Source organism: Hippopotamus amphibius, chromosome 3 (genome assembly GCF_030028045.1).
Source record: "Hippopotamus amphibius kiboko isolate mHipAmp2 chromosome 3, mHipAmp2.hap2, whole genome shotgun sequence".
NCBI classification, from domain to species: Eukaryota; Metazoa; Chordata; class Mammalia; order Artiodactyla; family Hippopotamidae; genus Hippopotamus; species Hippopotamus amphibius.
In genome coordinates, this window is record NC_080188.1 from 168,266,849 (window position 1) to 168,281,970 (window position 15,122).

The window sequence follows — 15,122 nt, forward strand, 5'->3', positions numbered from 1 at the left end:
ACACATGGAGGCTAAACAATTCACTCTTAAACAACCAAGGAATCACTACAGAAATCAAAGAGGAAATCAAAAAATATCTAGAAACAAATGACAACGAAAACACAACAACCCAAAACCTATGGGATGCAGCAAAAGAAGTTCTAAGAGGGAAGTTTATAGCAATACAGTCCTACCTTAAGAAACAAGAAAATGATCGAATAAACAACCTAACCTTACACCTAAAACAACTAGAGAAAGAAGAACAAAGAAACCCCAAAGGGAACAGAAGGAAAGAAATCATAAAGATCAGAGCAGAAATAAATGAAAAAGAAAGGAAAGAAACCATAAGAAAAATAAATAAAACTAAAAGCTGGTTCTTTGAGAAGATTAACAAAATTGATAAACCATTAGCCAGACTCATCAAGAAAAAAAGGGAGAAGATGTAAATCAACAGAATTAGAAATGAAAAAGGAGAAGTAACAACGGACACCTCAGAAATACAAAACATCATGAGAGACTACTACAAGCAACTATATGCCAATAAATTGGATAACCTGGAAGAAATGGACACATTCTTAGAAAAATACAATCTTCCAAGACTGAACCAGGAAGAAATAGAAACCATGAACAGATCAATCACAAGTACGGAAATTGAGACTGTGATTAAAAATCTCCCAACACACAAAAGCCCAGGACCAGATGGGTTCACGGGTGAATTCTATCAAACATTTCGAGAAGAGTTAACACCTATCCTTCTCAAACTCTTCCAAAATATTGCAGAAGGCGGAGCACTCCCAAACTCATTCTACGAGGCTACCATCACCCTGATACCAAAACCAGGCAAAGATGTCACAAAAAAAGAAAACTACAGACCAATATCACTGATGAATATAGATGCAAAAATCCTCAACAAAATACTAGCTAACAGAATCCAACAGCACATTAAAAAAATCATACACCATGATCAAGTGGGGTTTATCCCTGGGATGCAAGGATTCTTCAATATATGCATTTCAATCAATGTGATACATCATATCAACAAATTGAAGGATAAAAACCATATGATCATTTCAATAGATGCAGAAAAAGCTTTTGACAAAGTTCAACATCCATTTATGATAAAAGCTCTCCAGAAAATGGGCATAGAAGGAAATTACCTCAACATAATAAAAGCCATATATGAAAAACCAAAAGCCAACATCGTTCTCAATGGGGAAAAACTGGAAGAATTCCCTCTAAGAACAGGAACAAGACAAGGGTGTCCACTCTCACCACTGTTATTCAACATAGTTTTGGAAGTTTCAGCCACAGCCATCAGAGAAGAAAAAGAAATAAAAGGAATCCAAATTGGAAAAGAAGTAAAATTGTCACTCTTTGCAGATGACATGATATTATATATAGAAAACCCTAACGACTCTACCAGAAAACTGCTAGCACTAATTGATGAGTTTAGTAAAGTAGCAGGATACAAAATTAATGCACAGAAATCTCTTGCATTCCTATACACTAACAACAGAAGAGCAGAAAGAGAAATTAAGGAAACTCTCCCATTCACCATTGCAACAAAAAGAATAAAATACCTAGGAATAAACCTGCCTAAGGAGGCAAAAGATCTGTATGCAGAAAACTTTAAGACATTGATGAAAGAAATCAAAGATGACACAAACAGATGGAGGGACATACAATGTTCCTGGATTGGAAGAATCAACATCGTGAAAATGTCTGTACTACCCAAAGCAATTTACAGATTCAATGCAATCCCGATCAAATTACCAATGGCATTTTTCACAGAACTAGAGCAAGAAATCTTACGATTTGTATGGAAACGCAAAAGACCCCGAATAGCCAAAGCCATATTGAGAAGGAAAAATGGAGTTGGTGGAATCAGGCTTCCTGACTTCAAACTATACTACAAGGCCATAGTGATCAAGACAATATGGTACTGGCACAAAAACAGAAAGGACGATCAATGGAATAGAATAGAGAACTCAGAAGTAAGCCCAAACACATATGGGCACCTTATCTTTGACAAAGGAGGCACGAGTATACGATGGAAAAAAGACAGCCTCTTCAAGAAGTGGTGCTGGGAAAATTGGACAGCAACATGTAAAAGAATGAAATTAGAACACTTCCTAACACCATACACAAAAATAAACTCCAAATGGATTAAAGACCTACATGTAAGGCCAGGCACTATGAAACTCTTAGAGGAAAACATAGGCAGAACACTCTATGACATACATCAAAGCAACATCCTTTTTGACCCACCTCCTAGAATCATGGAAATAAAATCAAGAATAAACAAATGGGACCTCATGAAACTTAAAAGCTTTTGCACAGCAAAAGAAACCATAAACAAGACTAAAAGGCAACCCTCAGAATGGGAGAAAATAACTGCCTATGAAACAACGGACAAAGGATTAACCTCCAAAATATACAAGCAGCTCATGAAGCTTAATACCAAAAAAGCAAATAACCCAATCCACAAATGGGCAGAAGACCTAAATAGACATTTCTCCAAAGAAGACATACAGATGGCCAACAAACACATGAAAAGATGCTCAACATCACTCATCATCAGAGAAATGCAAGTCAAAGCCACAATGAGGTATCACCTCACACCAATCAGAATGGCCATCATCACAAAGTCTGGAAACCACAAATGTTGGAGAGGGTGTGGAGAAAAGGGAACTCTCCTGCACTGTTGGTGGGACTGTAAGTTGGTACAGCCACTATGGAAAACAATTTGGAGGTTCCTTAAAAAGCTACAAATAGAACTACCATATGATCCAGTCATCCCACTCCTGGGCATATACCCAAAGAAAAACATAATCCCAAAAGAAACTTGTACCATAATGTTTATTGCAGCACTATTTACAATAGCCAGGACATGGAAGCAACCGAAATGCCTATCAACAAATGAATGGATACAGAAGATGTGGCATATATATACAATGGAATATTACTCAGCTATAAAAAGGGATGAGATGGAGCTATATGTAATGAGGTGGATAGAACTACACTCTGTCATACAGAGTGAAGTAAGTCAGAAAGAGAAGGACAAATATTGTATGCTAACTCATATACGGAATCTAAAAATGGTACTGATGAACTCAGTGACAAGAATAAGGATGCAGATACAGAGAATGGACTGGAGAACTCGAGGTATGGGAGGGGGTGGGGGGTGAAGGGGAAACTGAGACGAAGCGAGAGAGTAGCACAGACATATATATACTACCAACTGTAAAATAGATAGTGGGAAGTTGTTGTATAACAAAGGGAGTCCAACTCAAGGATGGAAGATGCCTTAGAGGACTGGGGCGGGGAGGGTGGGGGGGACTCGAGGCGGGGGAGTCAAGGAAGGGAGGGAATACGGGGATATGTGTATAAAAACAGTTGATTGAACCTGGTGTACCCCCAAAAAAATAAAATAAAATAATAAAAAAAAAAAACAGATGATTGAACCTAGTGTACCCCCAAAAAATAAAAAAAATAAAAAAATAAGACTTAAAAACTGATCAAGGACAGGATCTGCATACTCTTCTTTCTCTTCTAGCTTATTCAAAATGATGCACAGAACTTGATATCCTGAGACTCAACAAATAAATATTACTTACAAATAAAGGCTTATCAATTTTACCTCTTTTTCTACTTTCATAAAATTTATAACCTTATCTTGGTTTACCACAAGCAAAACACACACAAACACACACACAACCTATCTGTTCATCTGTGTCAAAATAGGAGGCTTTATCTTCATTGCTTTGCTGTAAGATTTGTTTACCTCCAGGCTGGGAGCATGCTCACCCCCTTTTTTTTTCCCTCTAGAATTACAGGCCAGTACTTAACTTGCGACTCCTGCTTCTAGAGAAAATGAATATACGTGGGTCAGATTTACCCTCCTGCCTTAGGGAAGAAAATAAGACAAAACTTATGAAACAAAGATTTTCAGGGAAACAGTTCTCCTTTTTGGTACCTTTCATCACTCTTTACAACCCGTGGCTGGTGGACGCTCCAGCTTTGCACGCTGCCTACTCTTGCTTTTGTATTTAACTCTAGTCTACCTGATTTGAGGAAACAGATGACTTGAGTTTGAATTCAAGTTCCACCAAATGGACAAGTTAGTTAACTTCTCTGTGTTTTACCTTCCTCATTAGTAAAATGGAGTTATTTATCCTGACCTTTTAAGGACTAAATAAAATCTTATTTTCAGGGTTGAATAAAGTTAAATGAGAGGATATATTTCACATATAAGTGCAGTTGTCTTGCATTTGGCTTCTTTTACTAGTGGTATTGTATTTTGGATTTATTATTGCACTATTATTTTAGTTTCTCTACAACAATTTTCTTATTATAAAAAACTAAATACTAACACATGTTGGGAATTTAAATAAAACTCCTGCTTCAGGATTATTAGCACATTCTGATTTTAACCAACCATCCATTCTGTCTTTTCAACGTTACTCGGAATGGTTACATATAATAGAACAACATTGCATACAGGTTTTTTTGGCCTGTGCTTCTTTCTTTCAGTTCTCCGTTTTCTTTTCCTTAAGAAAAAGAATAACTTTGATTTTTTTTCTTTTTTGAAATACTGCATGTTATCACTTATATGTGGAATCTAAAAAATAAAATGAATGAATATAACACAACATAAATAGTGTCAGAGATATAGAGAACAAACTAGTGGTTACCAGTGGGGAGAGGAAAGGGGGTGGGGCAAGATAGGAGTAGAGGATGAAGAGACATGAACTATGTATAAAATAAGATACAAGGATATATTGCATGGCACAAGGGAATATAGCCAATATCTTATAATAAGTTTAAATGGAGTATAATCTATAAAAATACAGAATTACTATGTTCTACATCTGAAACTAATATAATGGGAATCAACTATACTTCAGTTTTAAAAAATGGATTTATTATTCTCTGCTTTCATGGTCTCTCTTGGTCTTTGTCTCAATACTGCCCCATGTGGCCGCTGCTCTGTTCTGCTCTCTCAGGGAGAGAGGCTCTTTCCCAAACTCTTCTCCAAAAACTGTAAAGGGTGAAGGAAACATTATCTGGAGAGGAGAATGCATACCAGGAGAGTTTTTGCCATGGAAGAAAGTATTGATTATGTTTTCAAAGAGAGACTTGTAAATCATTTCATTTGTCTCAACACTGATCTTCTGTATGGCTACCAGGAATTGCAACGGGATTTCGGCGTTCCGTTCTCTGAGGAACTCCCTGAAGAACTCCAAGTGGTGGGTATTTAAGAGGACCTCTGTCAAGTTTCTGGAAAACAAGAAAGCATCATTGGTGGAGAGAAAGGGATGGTGACTCGAGATTCTGCTCCAATTAGGGAATGGGGAAGGGCATCTCCTAGGCTGTGAGGCCTTTAACCACAATTGAAGAGCAGGGTGAATGAACTGGTTACCCTGCTTATTTCTTTGGAGACTAACTTTTTTTTTTTTTTTTTTTTTCTGGTGTTCTTAATTCTTCACTACTTTTTTTTTTTTTTTTTTTTTATTTTATTTTATTTTTTTGGGGGGTACACCAGGTTCAATCAACTGTTTTTATACACATATCCCCATATTCCCTCCCTTCCTTGATGCCCCCCCCTCGATTCCCCCCCACCCTCCCTGCCCCAATCCTCTAAGGCATCTTCCATCCTCGAGTTGGACTCCCTTTGTTATACAACAACTTCCCACTGACTATTTTACAGTTGGTAGTATATATATGTCTGTACTACTCTCCCGCTTCTTCTCAGTTTCCCCTTCACCCCCCGCCCCCTCCCATACCTCGAGTTCTCCAGTCCATTCCCTGTATCTTCTTCCCTGTTCTTGTCACTGAGTTCATCAGTGCCATTTTTAGATTCCGTATATGTGAGTTAGCATACAATATTTGTCTTTCTCTTTCTGACTTACTTCACTCTGTATGACAGATTGTAGTTCTATCCACCTCATGACATATAGCTCCATCTCATCCCTTTTTATAGCTGAGTAATATTCCATTGTATATATATGCCACATCTTCTGTATCCATTCATTTGTTGATGGGCATTTAGGTTGCTTCCATGTCCTGGCTATTGTAAAGAGTGCTGCAATAAACATTATGGTACAAGTTTCTTTTGGGATTATGGTTTTCTTTGGGTATATGCCCAGGAGTGGGATGACTGGATCATATGGTAGTTCTATTTGTAGTTTTTTAAGGAACCTCCAAATTGTTTTCCATAGTGGCTGTACCAACTTACAGTCCCACCAACAGTGCAGGAGAGTTCCCTTTTCTCCACACCCTCTCCAACATTTGTGGTTTCCAGACTTTGTGATGATGGCCATTCTGATTGGTGTGAGGTGATACCTCATTGTGGCTTTGACTTGCATTTCTCTGATGATGAGTGATGTTGAGCATCTTTTCATGTGTGTGTTGGCCATCTGTATGTCTTCTTTGGAGAAATGTCTATTTAGGTCTTCTGCCCATTTGTGGATTGGGTTATTTGCTTTTTTGGTATGAAGCTTCATGAGCTGCTTGTATATTTTGGAGGTTAATCCTTTGTCCGTTGTTTCATAGGCAATTATTTTTTCCCATTCTGAGGGTTGCCTTTTAGTCTTGTTTATGGTTTCTTTTGCTGTGCAAAAGCTTTTAAGTTTCATGAGGTCCCATTTGTTTATTCTTGATTTTATTTCCATGATTCTAGGAGGTGGGTCAAAAAGGATGTTGCTTTGATGTTGGAGACTAACTTTTATGTACCCATCCTAAGCTTGGTCTAATCATCTGACAAACCCAATAGAAGAAGAGAAAGGGGTATTTTAAAGGGGACAAATTTTTTTCCAAGAAAAACTTCTTTTTACATTATGGATTCATTGGCAGTCATTTCAGTGAGGCAGAGCACGAGGGATCAGCAGTGGTTGATCAATATTTCTAAATGTCCATTGCTGATTTCTTCTTTCACTGTTCCTTACGTAAGGTGCCCCTATTGTTTCAACTCAGTCCTCTTTACTTTTGCCTTATGATTTTTTTCTGTTGAGTAAATCTCTGCATCCTCTGTGGTTTCAGTTTTCATTGATATGAGGAAGTGGTTTCAATTTTCATTGACATGGTGAAACTGTATCTAGTTTCTGTGGGCTCCACTTCAAAATTTCAGCTGCCCATTGAAGCTTATCTTTATGTCATTGTCGTTGTTTAAACCTCTCTATACAAATCCACAAGTTGTCCAGCTTGTTCTTCCTCCATTACACACCTATCTTGTTAAGAATGATGTTAGCTATAGGTTTTTTATAGATGCCCTATTTAAGGATGAAATGATTCCCTTCTAACTTTATTGAGAATTTTTATCATAAATGGGTGCTGGATTTTGTAAAATGCTTTTAATGAATTAATTGAGATAATCATGTGACGTTTTCCCCTTAATTTTATTAACATGGCACATTGTATTAATTTATTTTCGGTTATTAAATCAACCTTGCATTCCTGGAATAAATCCCACTTGGTCATGCTATTTAATCCTTTTTATATGTGGTTGAATTTGGTTTGCTAATATTTTGTTGAGGATTTTTATATGTAAATTTGAGAGATACTGGTCTGTAGTTTTCTTATGATAACTTTGTTTGGCTTTGGAATCAGGATTATGCTTGCTGGCCTCATAAAACAAGTTAGCAAGTGTTCCCTTTTCCTCCATTTCCTCAAAGAGTTCATAGACTATTGGTATTATTTACCCTTTAAACATTTCATTGTTTTCTCCAGTGAAGCCATCTGTGTCTAGATTTTTATCTATGAGATTTAAAATTATGAATTCAGTTTCTTCTCTTGTTATAGAGAGTTACATTTGCTACTTCTTGAGTCAATTTTGGAAATTTGGATATTTCTAGAAATTTCTCTATTTCATCTAATTGTCTAATTTACTCCTTGTATTTTCTTATAAACATGTTAATTTCTGTAGGGTCAGTTGTCCACTCTTTTGATCCAGATTTTGGAGATCTGTGTCATCTCACTTCCCCCCTTTTTCAGTACAGCTAATGGTTTATCAATTTTGTTGATCTTTACAAAAAATCTACTTGTCCCTGGGTTTTCTCTATTTTTTTCTCTTTATTTTATTGATTTCCACTCTAATATTTATTACTTCCTTCCTTCTACTTCTCTTTAGTTTAAATATATCATCCCACCATCTTTAGTCTCCATTGTTTCTTCTTTTTTTATTGAAGTATAGTTAGTTTACAATATTATATTAGTTTCAGGTGTACAATATAGTGATTCAATATTTTTATACATTATACTTTAAAGTTATCATAAAATAATGGCTATACTTCTCTGTGATGTACAATATATCCTTGTTGCTTATTTATTTTATACATAGTAGTTTGTATCTCTTAATCCCCTACCCCTATCGTGTTCCTTCCCCCTTCCCTCTCCCTTCTGATAATCACTAATTTGTTCTCTATATCTGTGAGTCATTTTCTGTTTTCTTATATTAATTCATTTGCTTTATTTAAAAAAATATTTATTTATTTATTTATTGGCTGCATTGGGTCTTTGTTGCTGCACTCAGGCTTTCTCTAGTTGTAGAGAGCAGGGGCTATTCTTTGTTGCAGTGAGTGGGCTTCTAATTATGGTGGCTGCTCTTGTTGCAGAGCATGGGTTCTAGGAGTGAGGGCTTCAGTAGTTGTGGCACGTGTGCTCAGTGGTTGTAGCTCATGGGCTTAGTTGCTCTGTGGCATGTGGGATCTTCTCAGACCAGGGATCGAACCTGTGTGCCCTGTACTGGCAGGCAAATTCTTAACCACTCTGCCACCAGGGAAGTCCCCATTTGCTTTATTTTTTAGATTCTACATGTAAGTGAGAACGTAGAGTATTTGTCTTTCTCTGTCTGATTTATTTCACTAAGCATAATACCCTCTAGGTACATCACATTGTTGCAAATGGCAGAATTTCATTCTTTTTTAAGTCTGAGTAACATCCTATTGCATATGTATTTGCCACAATTTCTTTATCCATTCATGTGTTGATGGACACTTAAAAATGCTTGATGTAATTTCTAGCCTCTTAAATTTGTTGAGACTTCTTTTGTGGCCTAGCATGTGATCTATCCTGGAGAACATTTCAGGTGCACTTGAAAAGAATGTGTATTCTGTTGTTTGTGGATGGAAAGTCCTGTTGATACCTATGGTCTAATGTGTCATTTAAGACCACTATTTCCTTATTGATTTTCTGTCAGATGATCTATCCATTGATGTAAGTGGGGTGTTAAAGTTCCCTATTATTATTGTATTGTTGTCAATTTTTCCCTTTATGTCTGTTAATATTTGCTTTATATATTTAGCTATTCCTATTAAGTGCATCTATGTTAAAGAGTGTTATATCCTTTTCTTGTATTCATTCCTTTGCCATTATATAATGTCCTTCTTTGTCTTTTGGTATAGACTTTGTTTTAAATTCTATTTTGTCTGATGTGCATATTTCCATCTCTCCTTGTTGTTTCCATTTGCATGAAATATTTTTTTCCATTCTCTCACTTTTAGTCTGTGTGTGTCTTTAGGTCTGAAATGAGTCTCTTGTAAGCGGCATTTAAACAGGTCTTTTTTTAAATCCAATCAGCCACCCGATGTCTTTTGATTGAAGCATTTAGTCCATTGACATTTAAAGTGATTATTGATAGGTATATACTTATTGCCATTTTGTTACTTATTTTCTGGTTGTTTTTGTAGCTCTTCTCTGTTCTTTCCTTCTTTTAGTTTCTTCTCTTGTGGTTTGATATTTCTCTTTAGTGGTATACTTGTGTTCCTCTCTCTCTAGTTTTTGTGTATTTATTGTAGGTTTTTGATTTGTTGTTACCATGGCGTTCATATATGTTTCCCCAGAACTATTTCTGCTTTTAGACAGATAGTCCTTTAAAGTTAAACACATTCTAAAAGATCTACATTTTTTACTCCCACATTTTGTATTTTTGATGTCCTCGTTTACATCTTTATGTTTGTTCTTTTACTGATTATTGTAGTTATAGTTGATTTTATATTTTTTGTCTCAATCTTCTTACTATCTTATTTAAGTGGTAGATCATCAGCCTTTACTATGTATCTGCCTTCACTAAAAGGATTTTTCCTTTTCTCTAGATACTTCTTGTTATAGCCTTTTCTTTTCCACTTAGAGAAGACCCTTTATTTTTTTTTTTAGGGTAGGTTTAGTATATATGAACTCTTTTAGATTTTAGTATTAATGAACTCTTTTAGTTTTGTCTGAAAAGTTCTTTTTCTCTCCTTCAATTCTAAATGTTAATCTTGCTGGTAGAGTACCTTAAGTTGCAGGTTTTTTCCTTCCAGAACTTTGAATATATCATGCTACTCCTTCTGGCCTGCAAACTTTCTGCCGAAAAATCAGCTGATAGCCTTAGCAAGGTTCCCTTGTATATGACTCTTTGTTTTTCCCTTGCTGCCTTTAGAATTCTCTTTAACGTTTTCCATTTTAATTTTAATTTGTCTTGGTATGGGTCTGTTTGGGTTCATCTTATTTGAGACCCTCTGTGCTTCCTGTACCTGAATATTTGTTTCCTTCCTCAGGTTTGGGAAGTTTCCAGCCATAGTTTCAACAAATACATTTTTGACCCCCTTCTCTCTCTCCTCCTTCTGTGACCCCTATAATGCAAATGTTGGTATACCTGATTGTGTCTCAGAGTTCCCTTAAACTGTTTTCATTTTTTAAAAATTTATTTCCCTTTTTGCTCTTCTGACTGGGTGATTTCTGTTATTCTGTCTTCCAGATCACTTATGAGTTCTTCTGTACCACCTAGTTTGCTGTTCATTCCTTATAATGTGTTTATTTCAGTTATTGTATTCTTCAGTTCTGACTAGTTCTTCATATTTTCTAATTCCTTGTTAAAATGATCACTGCATTCATCTATTCTTTTCCCTAATTCAGTTAGCATTCTTATTACTAATGCTTTGAACTCTATCTGGTAAATTTTTTCTGTTTGATTAGTTGTTTTTTCAGGGATTTTTCTTGCTCTTTCGATTGAAGCAAATGCCTCTGTCTTCTCATTTTGCTTAGCCTTCTCTCTCTCTCTCCAAAATTAGGTGAAACAGTTACCTATTACAGTCTTAAGGGCTGTCCTTATTTGGTCCCTAGACTGTCTGCATGTTCCCAGTGGCTTTGGTGGGAGCATTGGATCTGATGTGAACACAAATCACATCTTTCTTCAGGGTGTGCTGGTCGCTATCACCTTGGTAGGAGGTGGGGCTAGAGACAGAAGGGCAAGGTCCAGAGCCTGGTGTGAGCCAGGGTTGCTATTATGTTCAATGGCCACCACCACCCTATCAGGAGTGGGAGTGAGTACCATGTTGCTGAAACAGAAGTCCTGAGGGTCAGGTCTGAGTTGGGTCCACTCCCTTTAAGTGTGTGTTGTCCTTACTCCCATCACTGGTAGCTTTACCTTAGAGTGAATCATGCTGGAGAAAGAGGGGTTGGTGTAGGCACTTGGGTGGGCTGTGGCAATCTGGCTTCAGTCAGAAACCTGGACATCTTCTGATGTACTGCCTGTGGAAGCACCAGTAATGGTTGCCTCAGTCCTGCCCAGACATTTCTCTGAGTCTGAGCTGCTTTTTTGTCAAATAGCCAAATTCTCTCCTCAGTCATGGCAGCCCTTGCCCCAGTGTGGAATTGTGTTTTGAAGTAAGTGAGACCAATGCAGTCACTCAGCTCAGGCTGGGGTGTGTGCCCAGACAGTTGTGGGAAATCAGCCAGCAACATGTAGTTTCAATTCACCTCCTCTGACCTCTTTTGGGAGTAAGCAACCATGTGCATGCTCCTCACCAGCAGAGTCTAGGCTTCCCACAACTGTCCTGTTAGTTTCATTGGCCCTCCAACCAGCCAAGGGGACATGTCTTCCCAGTGTCAGACCCCACAGCTGGGATACCCAATATGGAGCTTGAACCACTCATTCTCCAAGGAGAATTTCCACCTGTGTAACCCCTTCCTCTTCTGAGTCTCCTTCCAGGGCACAGGTTCTGATATGATTGCTTCTCTTTCCTTTCTACTCAATTCCACGTGGATCTTTCTTACAGCTTTAGGTGTACAGGGGTCTTTCTGCCAGTGTCCAGTTAGTTTTCAGTGAGGATTGTTCCAAATGTAGGTGTATTTTTGATGTGTTCATGGAGGAGAGTGAGTTTTGCACCCTTACTCCGCCATTTTGATCTCTCTCCTACTCTCCATTATTTCTGATGTTAATTCACTTTTAATCTGGTTGTAGTTCCCTTGCATGATACCATTTTTTATCTTGCAGCTTTTCAGATTTTCTGTTTATCTTTCAACAGTTTGACTATGATGTGTCTAGGTGTTGACAGATCTCTTTGAATTTATCCTACTTGGAGTTCATTAAGCTTGTATGTCTTGATTAAGGGTTTTATTCAAATTTGGGAAATATTTGACCATTAGATACTTGAAATTGTTTTCTGCCTTTTTAATCTCTCTTTCCTCTCCTCCTGGGGCTCCCATTATTTGTATGTTGGTGTGCTTGATGGTGTCTCTCAAGTTTCTGAGGTTCTGTTTATGCTTATGTTTCTTTATTATTTTTTTCATCACAATGGATAATGTCTGTTGACCTATTTTCAAGCTCACTGATTCTTCCGCCAACTCAAATCTGCTGTTGATTCTTTCTAGTGATTTTTTTGTTCATTTCAATTATTGTAGTTTTTAACTGCAGATATTTATTTCGTTCTATTTTATAATTTCTATCTTACTGATATTTTCTATTTGATTAATCATTGTCATTATATTTTACTTTAGTTCTTTAAACATGGTTTCTTTTAGTTCACTGAACATATTGCTTGAAAGTCTTTGTTAGTCTAACATCTGAATCACCTCAGAGACAGTTGCTATTGACTGCTTTTTTCCCTCTGGGTATGACCCATACACTCTTATGGATTTTTATTTTTTCGAGGGATGGGTTATGTCTCATAATTTTTTAAAACTAAAATTTTTTGAGTTTACAGAGTTCTGAAATTTTTTGATAGGTTTGTTCAGTTTTATTGATTTTCTGGGGAGACAATTTGTGAAGTTCTTACACCACCTTTCCAGAAGTTTGGTTCTTCCTTGTGTTTTTAAAATCTGTAACTTCCTTTCCATTTCTATTGCCACTGTTTACTTCGGCCTTTAGTATTACTTGTCCAAACAACAGCAACAAACTTCTAAATATTCTGCCTTTAATCTCTGAGTCTTTGACTCTTTATACTATCATTGCTATTTCTGCCAGAGTAATATTTTTAAAATACACATAATAAGTATCTTGCTACCCCATATCCAACAAATCCCAGTGAATCCTTATTGCCATTTAATCAATACCAATTTTTTAATAATTCACTCAAGACCTTCTTTCAGTTATTTAGTCTCAATCTAGCTTTCTAATCTTATGTTTTATGTCCCTTCACCCCATGCATTCTGTGCTTTAATACCACCGGTATTTTCAAGTCTTTGAATACTGTTTTCATATTTGTGGGTTTATATCTTTGTGTGATTTCTTCAGCTTAGAAAATACCCACAAAATACTCCCACTTCTTTGTAACTGAATTTTTTAAAGCTCTTTATTGGAATATAATTGCTTTACACTCTTGTACCAGCTTATGGGGTACACCAAAGTGAATCAGCTATATTTATACACATATCCCCATATCCCCTCCCTCCCGTGACTCCCCCCCACCCTCCCCGTCCTGGCCCTCCAAGGCATCACCCATCATCGAGTTGATCTCCCTTTGTTATACAGCAACTTCCCACTGGCTATCTATTTTACAGCTGGTAGTTATATATATGTCTATGCTACTCTCTCACTTCGTCCCAGCTTCCCCTTTGCCCCCTGCCCCCCCAACCCCGTGTCCTCCAATCCATTCTCTGCATCTGCATCCTTATTCTTGTCCTGTCACTGGGTTCATCAGTACCATTTTTTTGTAACTGAATTTTTACAGGCAGTCCAGGGCCCCTTTTGATAACCTTTTTCCTAATCCTCACTTAAAGTTTCCTTCTCCTTCCACTATGCTCTCATAGTAATTTTCCAATATTTTTCCATAACATTTTAACATTAGTATTGTATTTTACTTAGTTATGTATTAGATTAAGGACAAGGACTATGGCTTAGTTTTTGCATCATTAGTACCTATAGAGTGTCTGGGACATAGTATATGATCAGAAACTGTATATTATATTAAATGAGGGCTAGGGACAAGGAATAAGAGAGTTGCAACTGTGGTATCCCTGAGCCAATCTGTTGTGGTCTTAAGTGAAGGCATGAAATTGGACTATATGACCTTGTATATTCTCTCTAGAATGTAATGATCTTGTGTTTATATGATTTAGAAGAACTTCTGTGATACTCATGCTCAACTAAATCAGAAAATAGGTATTTCTGTAGACATAGTGGGGAGTGGTGAATAATGAAAATTGGAACAGCAAAAGGAATAAATGATCAAATGTCAGGGAATCACTTCAGTTCCTTAAAGTGATAAATGACTGCACTTCAGGGAATAATTTTAGTTCCTTGAAGAGGAGGAAGCTCCATCTAGAGTTTTAAAAGAGACAGGGGACTTATACCCCTCAATGAATGTTATCAGTAACTGAACACAAACTTCTGGGAGCTTTCTCTATGCAAAATATTCTGCCAGTGACATTGACTACCAAATTGGTATATGCTGATATATCTCTATCATGTATAAGAGGACTTTAATATAGCCACTGTCATTAAAAGATAATACTGAATTAAAAAATAAGTGGCTGAATGAATGGCATGGATTATAAGAAAATTATAGTCAAGTTGAGAAGGTGGAAAACAGACCTAAAAAATAAACAGCAGTAAAAAGTAGTGCATGGTAAGTTCTTGGTACTGTATTTTAGTGGTTTAGTATTTCAGAGGAGGTGGAAGTCATAGCAGACGTACAATTGGAGAGTTTTTTTTTTAATTTTTTTTTAGTTTTTTAACTTAGCTTTTTATAAAATTAATTAATTAATTAATTTTGGCTGCATTGGGTCTTCATTGCTGTGCATGGGCTTTCTCTAGTTGCAGCAGGCAGGGGCTACTCTTTGTTGTGGTGCTCGAGCTTTTCATTGCAGTAGCTTCTCTTGCTGCAAAGCATGGGCTTTAGGTGTGAGGGCTTCAGTAGCTGTAGTATGTGAGCTCAGTGGTTGTG

General features: G+C 36.8%; 1 protein-coding gene across 1 annotated transcript in view; it reads right to left on the reverse strand.

Annotated features, from left to right (window-relative positions):
* The window catches only part of RGSL1 (regulator of G protein signaling like 1), an 81,112-nt gene that overhangs the window by 22,070 nt on the left and 43,920 nt on the right, over positions 1-15,122 (reverse strand). The window contains exon 11 of the mRNA XM_057728625.1: positions 5,066-5,259. Coding sequence (XP_057584608.1) covers positions 5,066-5,259 — 194 coding nt within the window. The remainder of the gene's footprint in view (positions 1-5,065; positions 5,260-15,122) is intronic.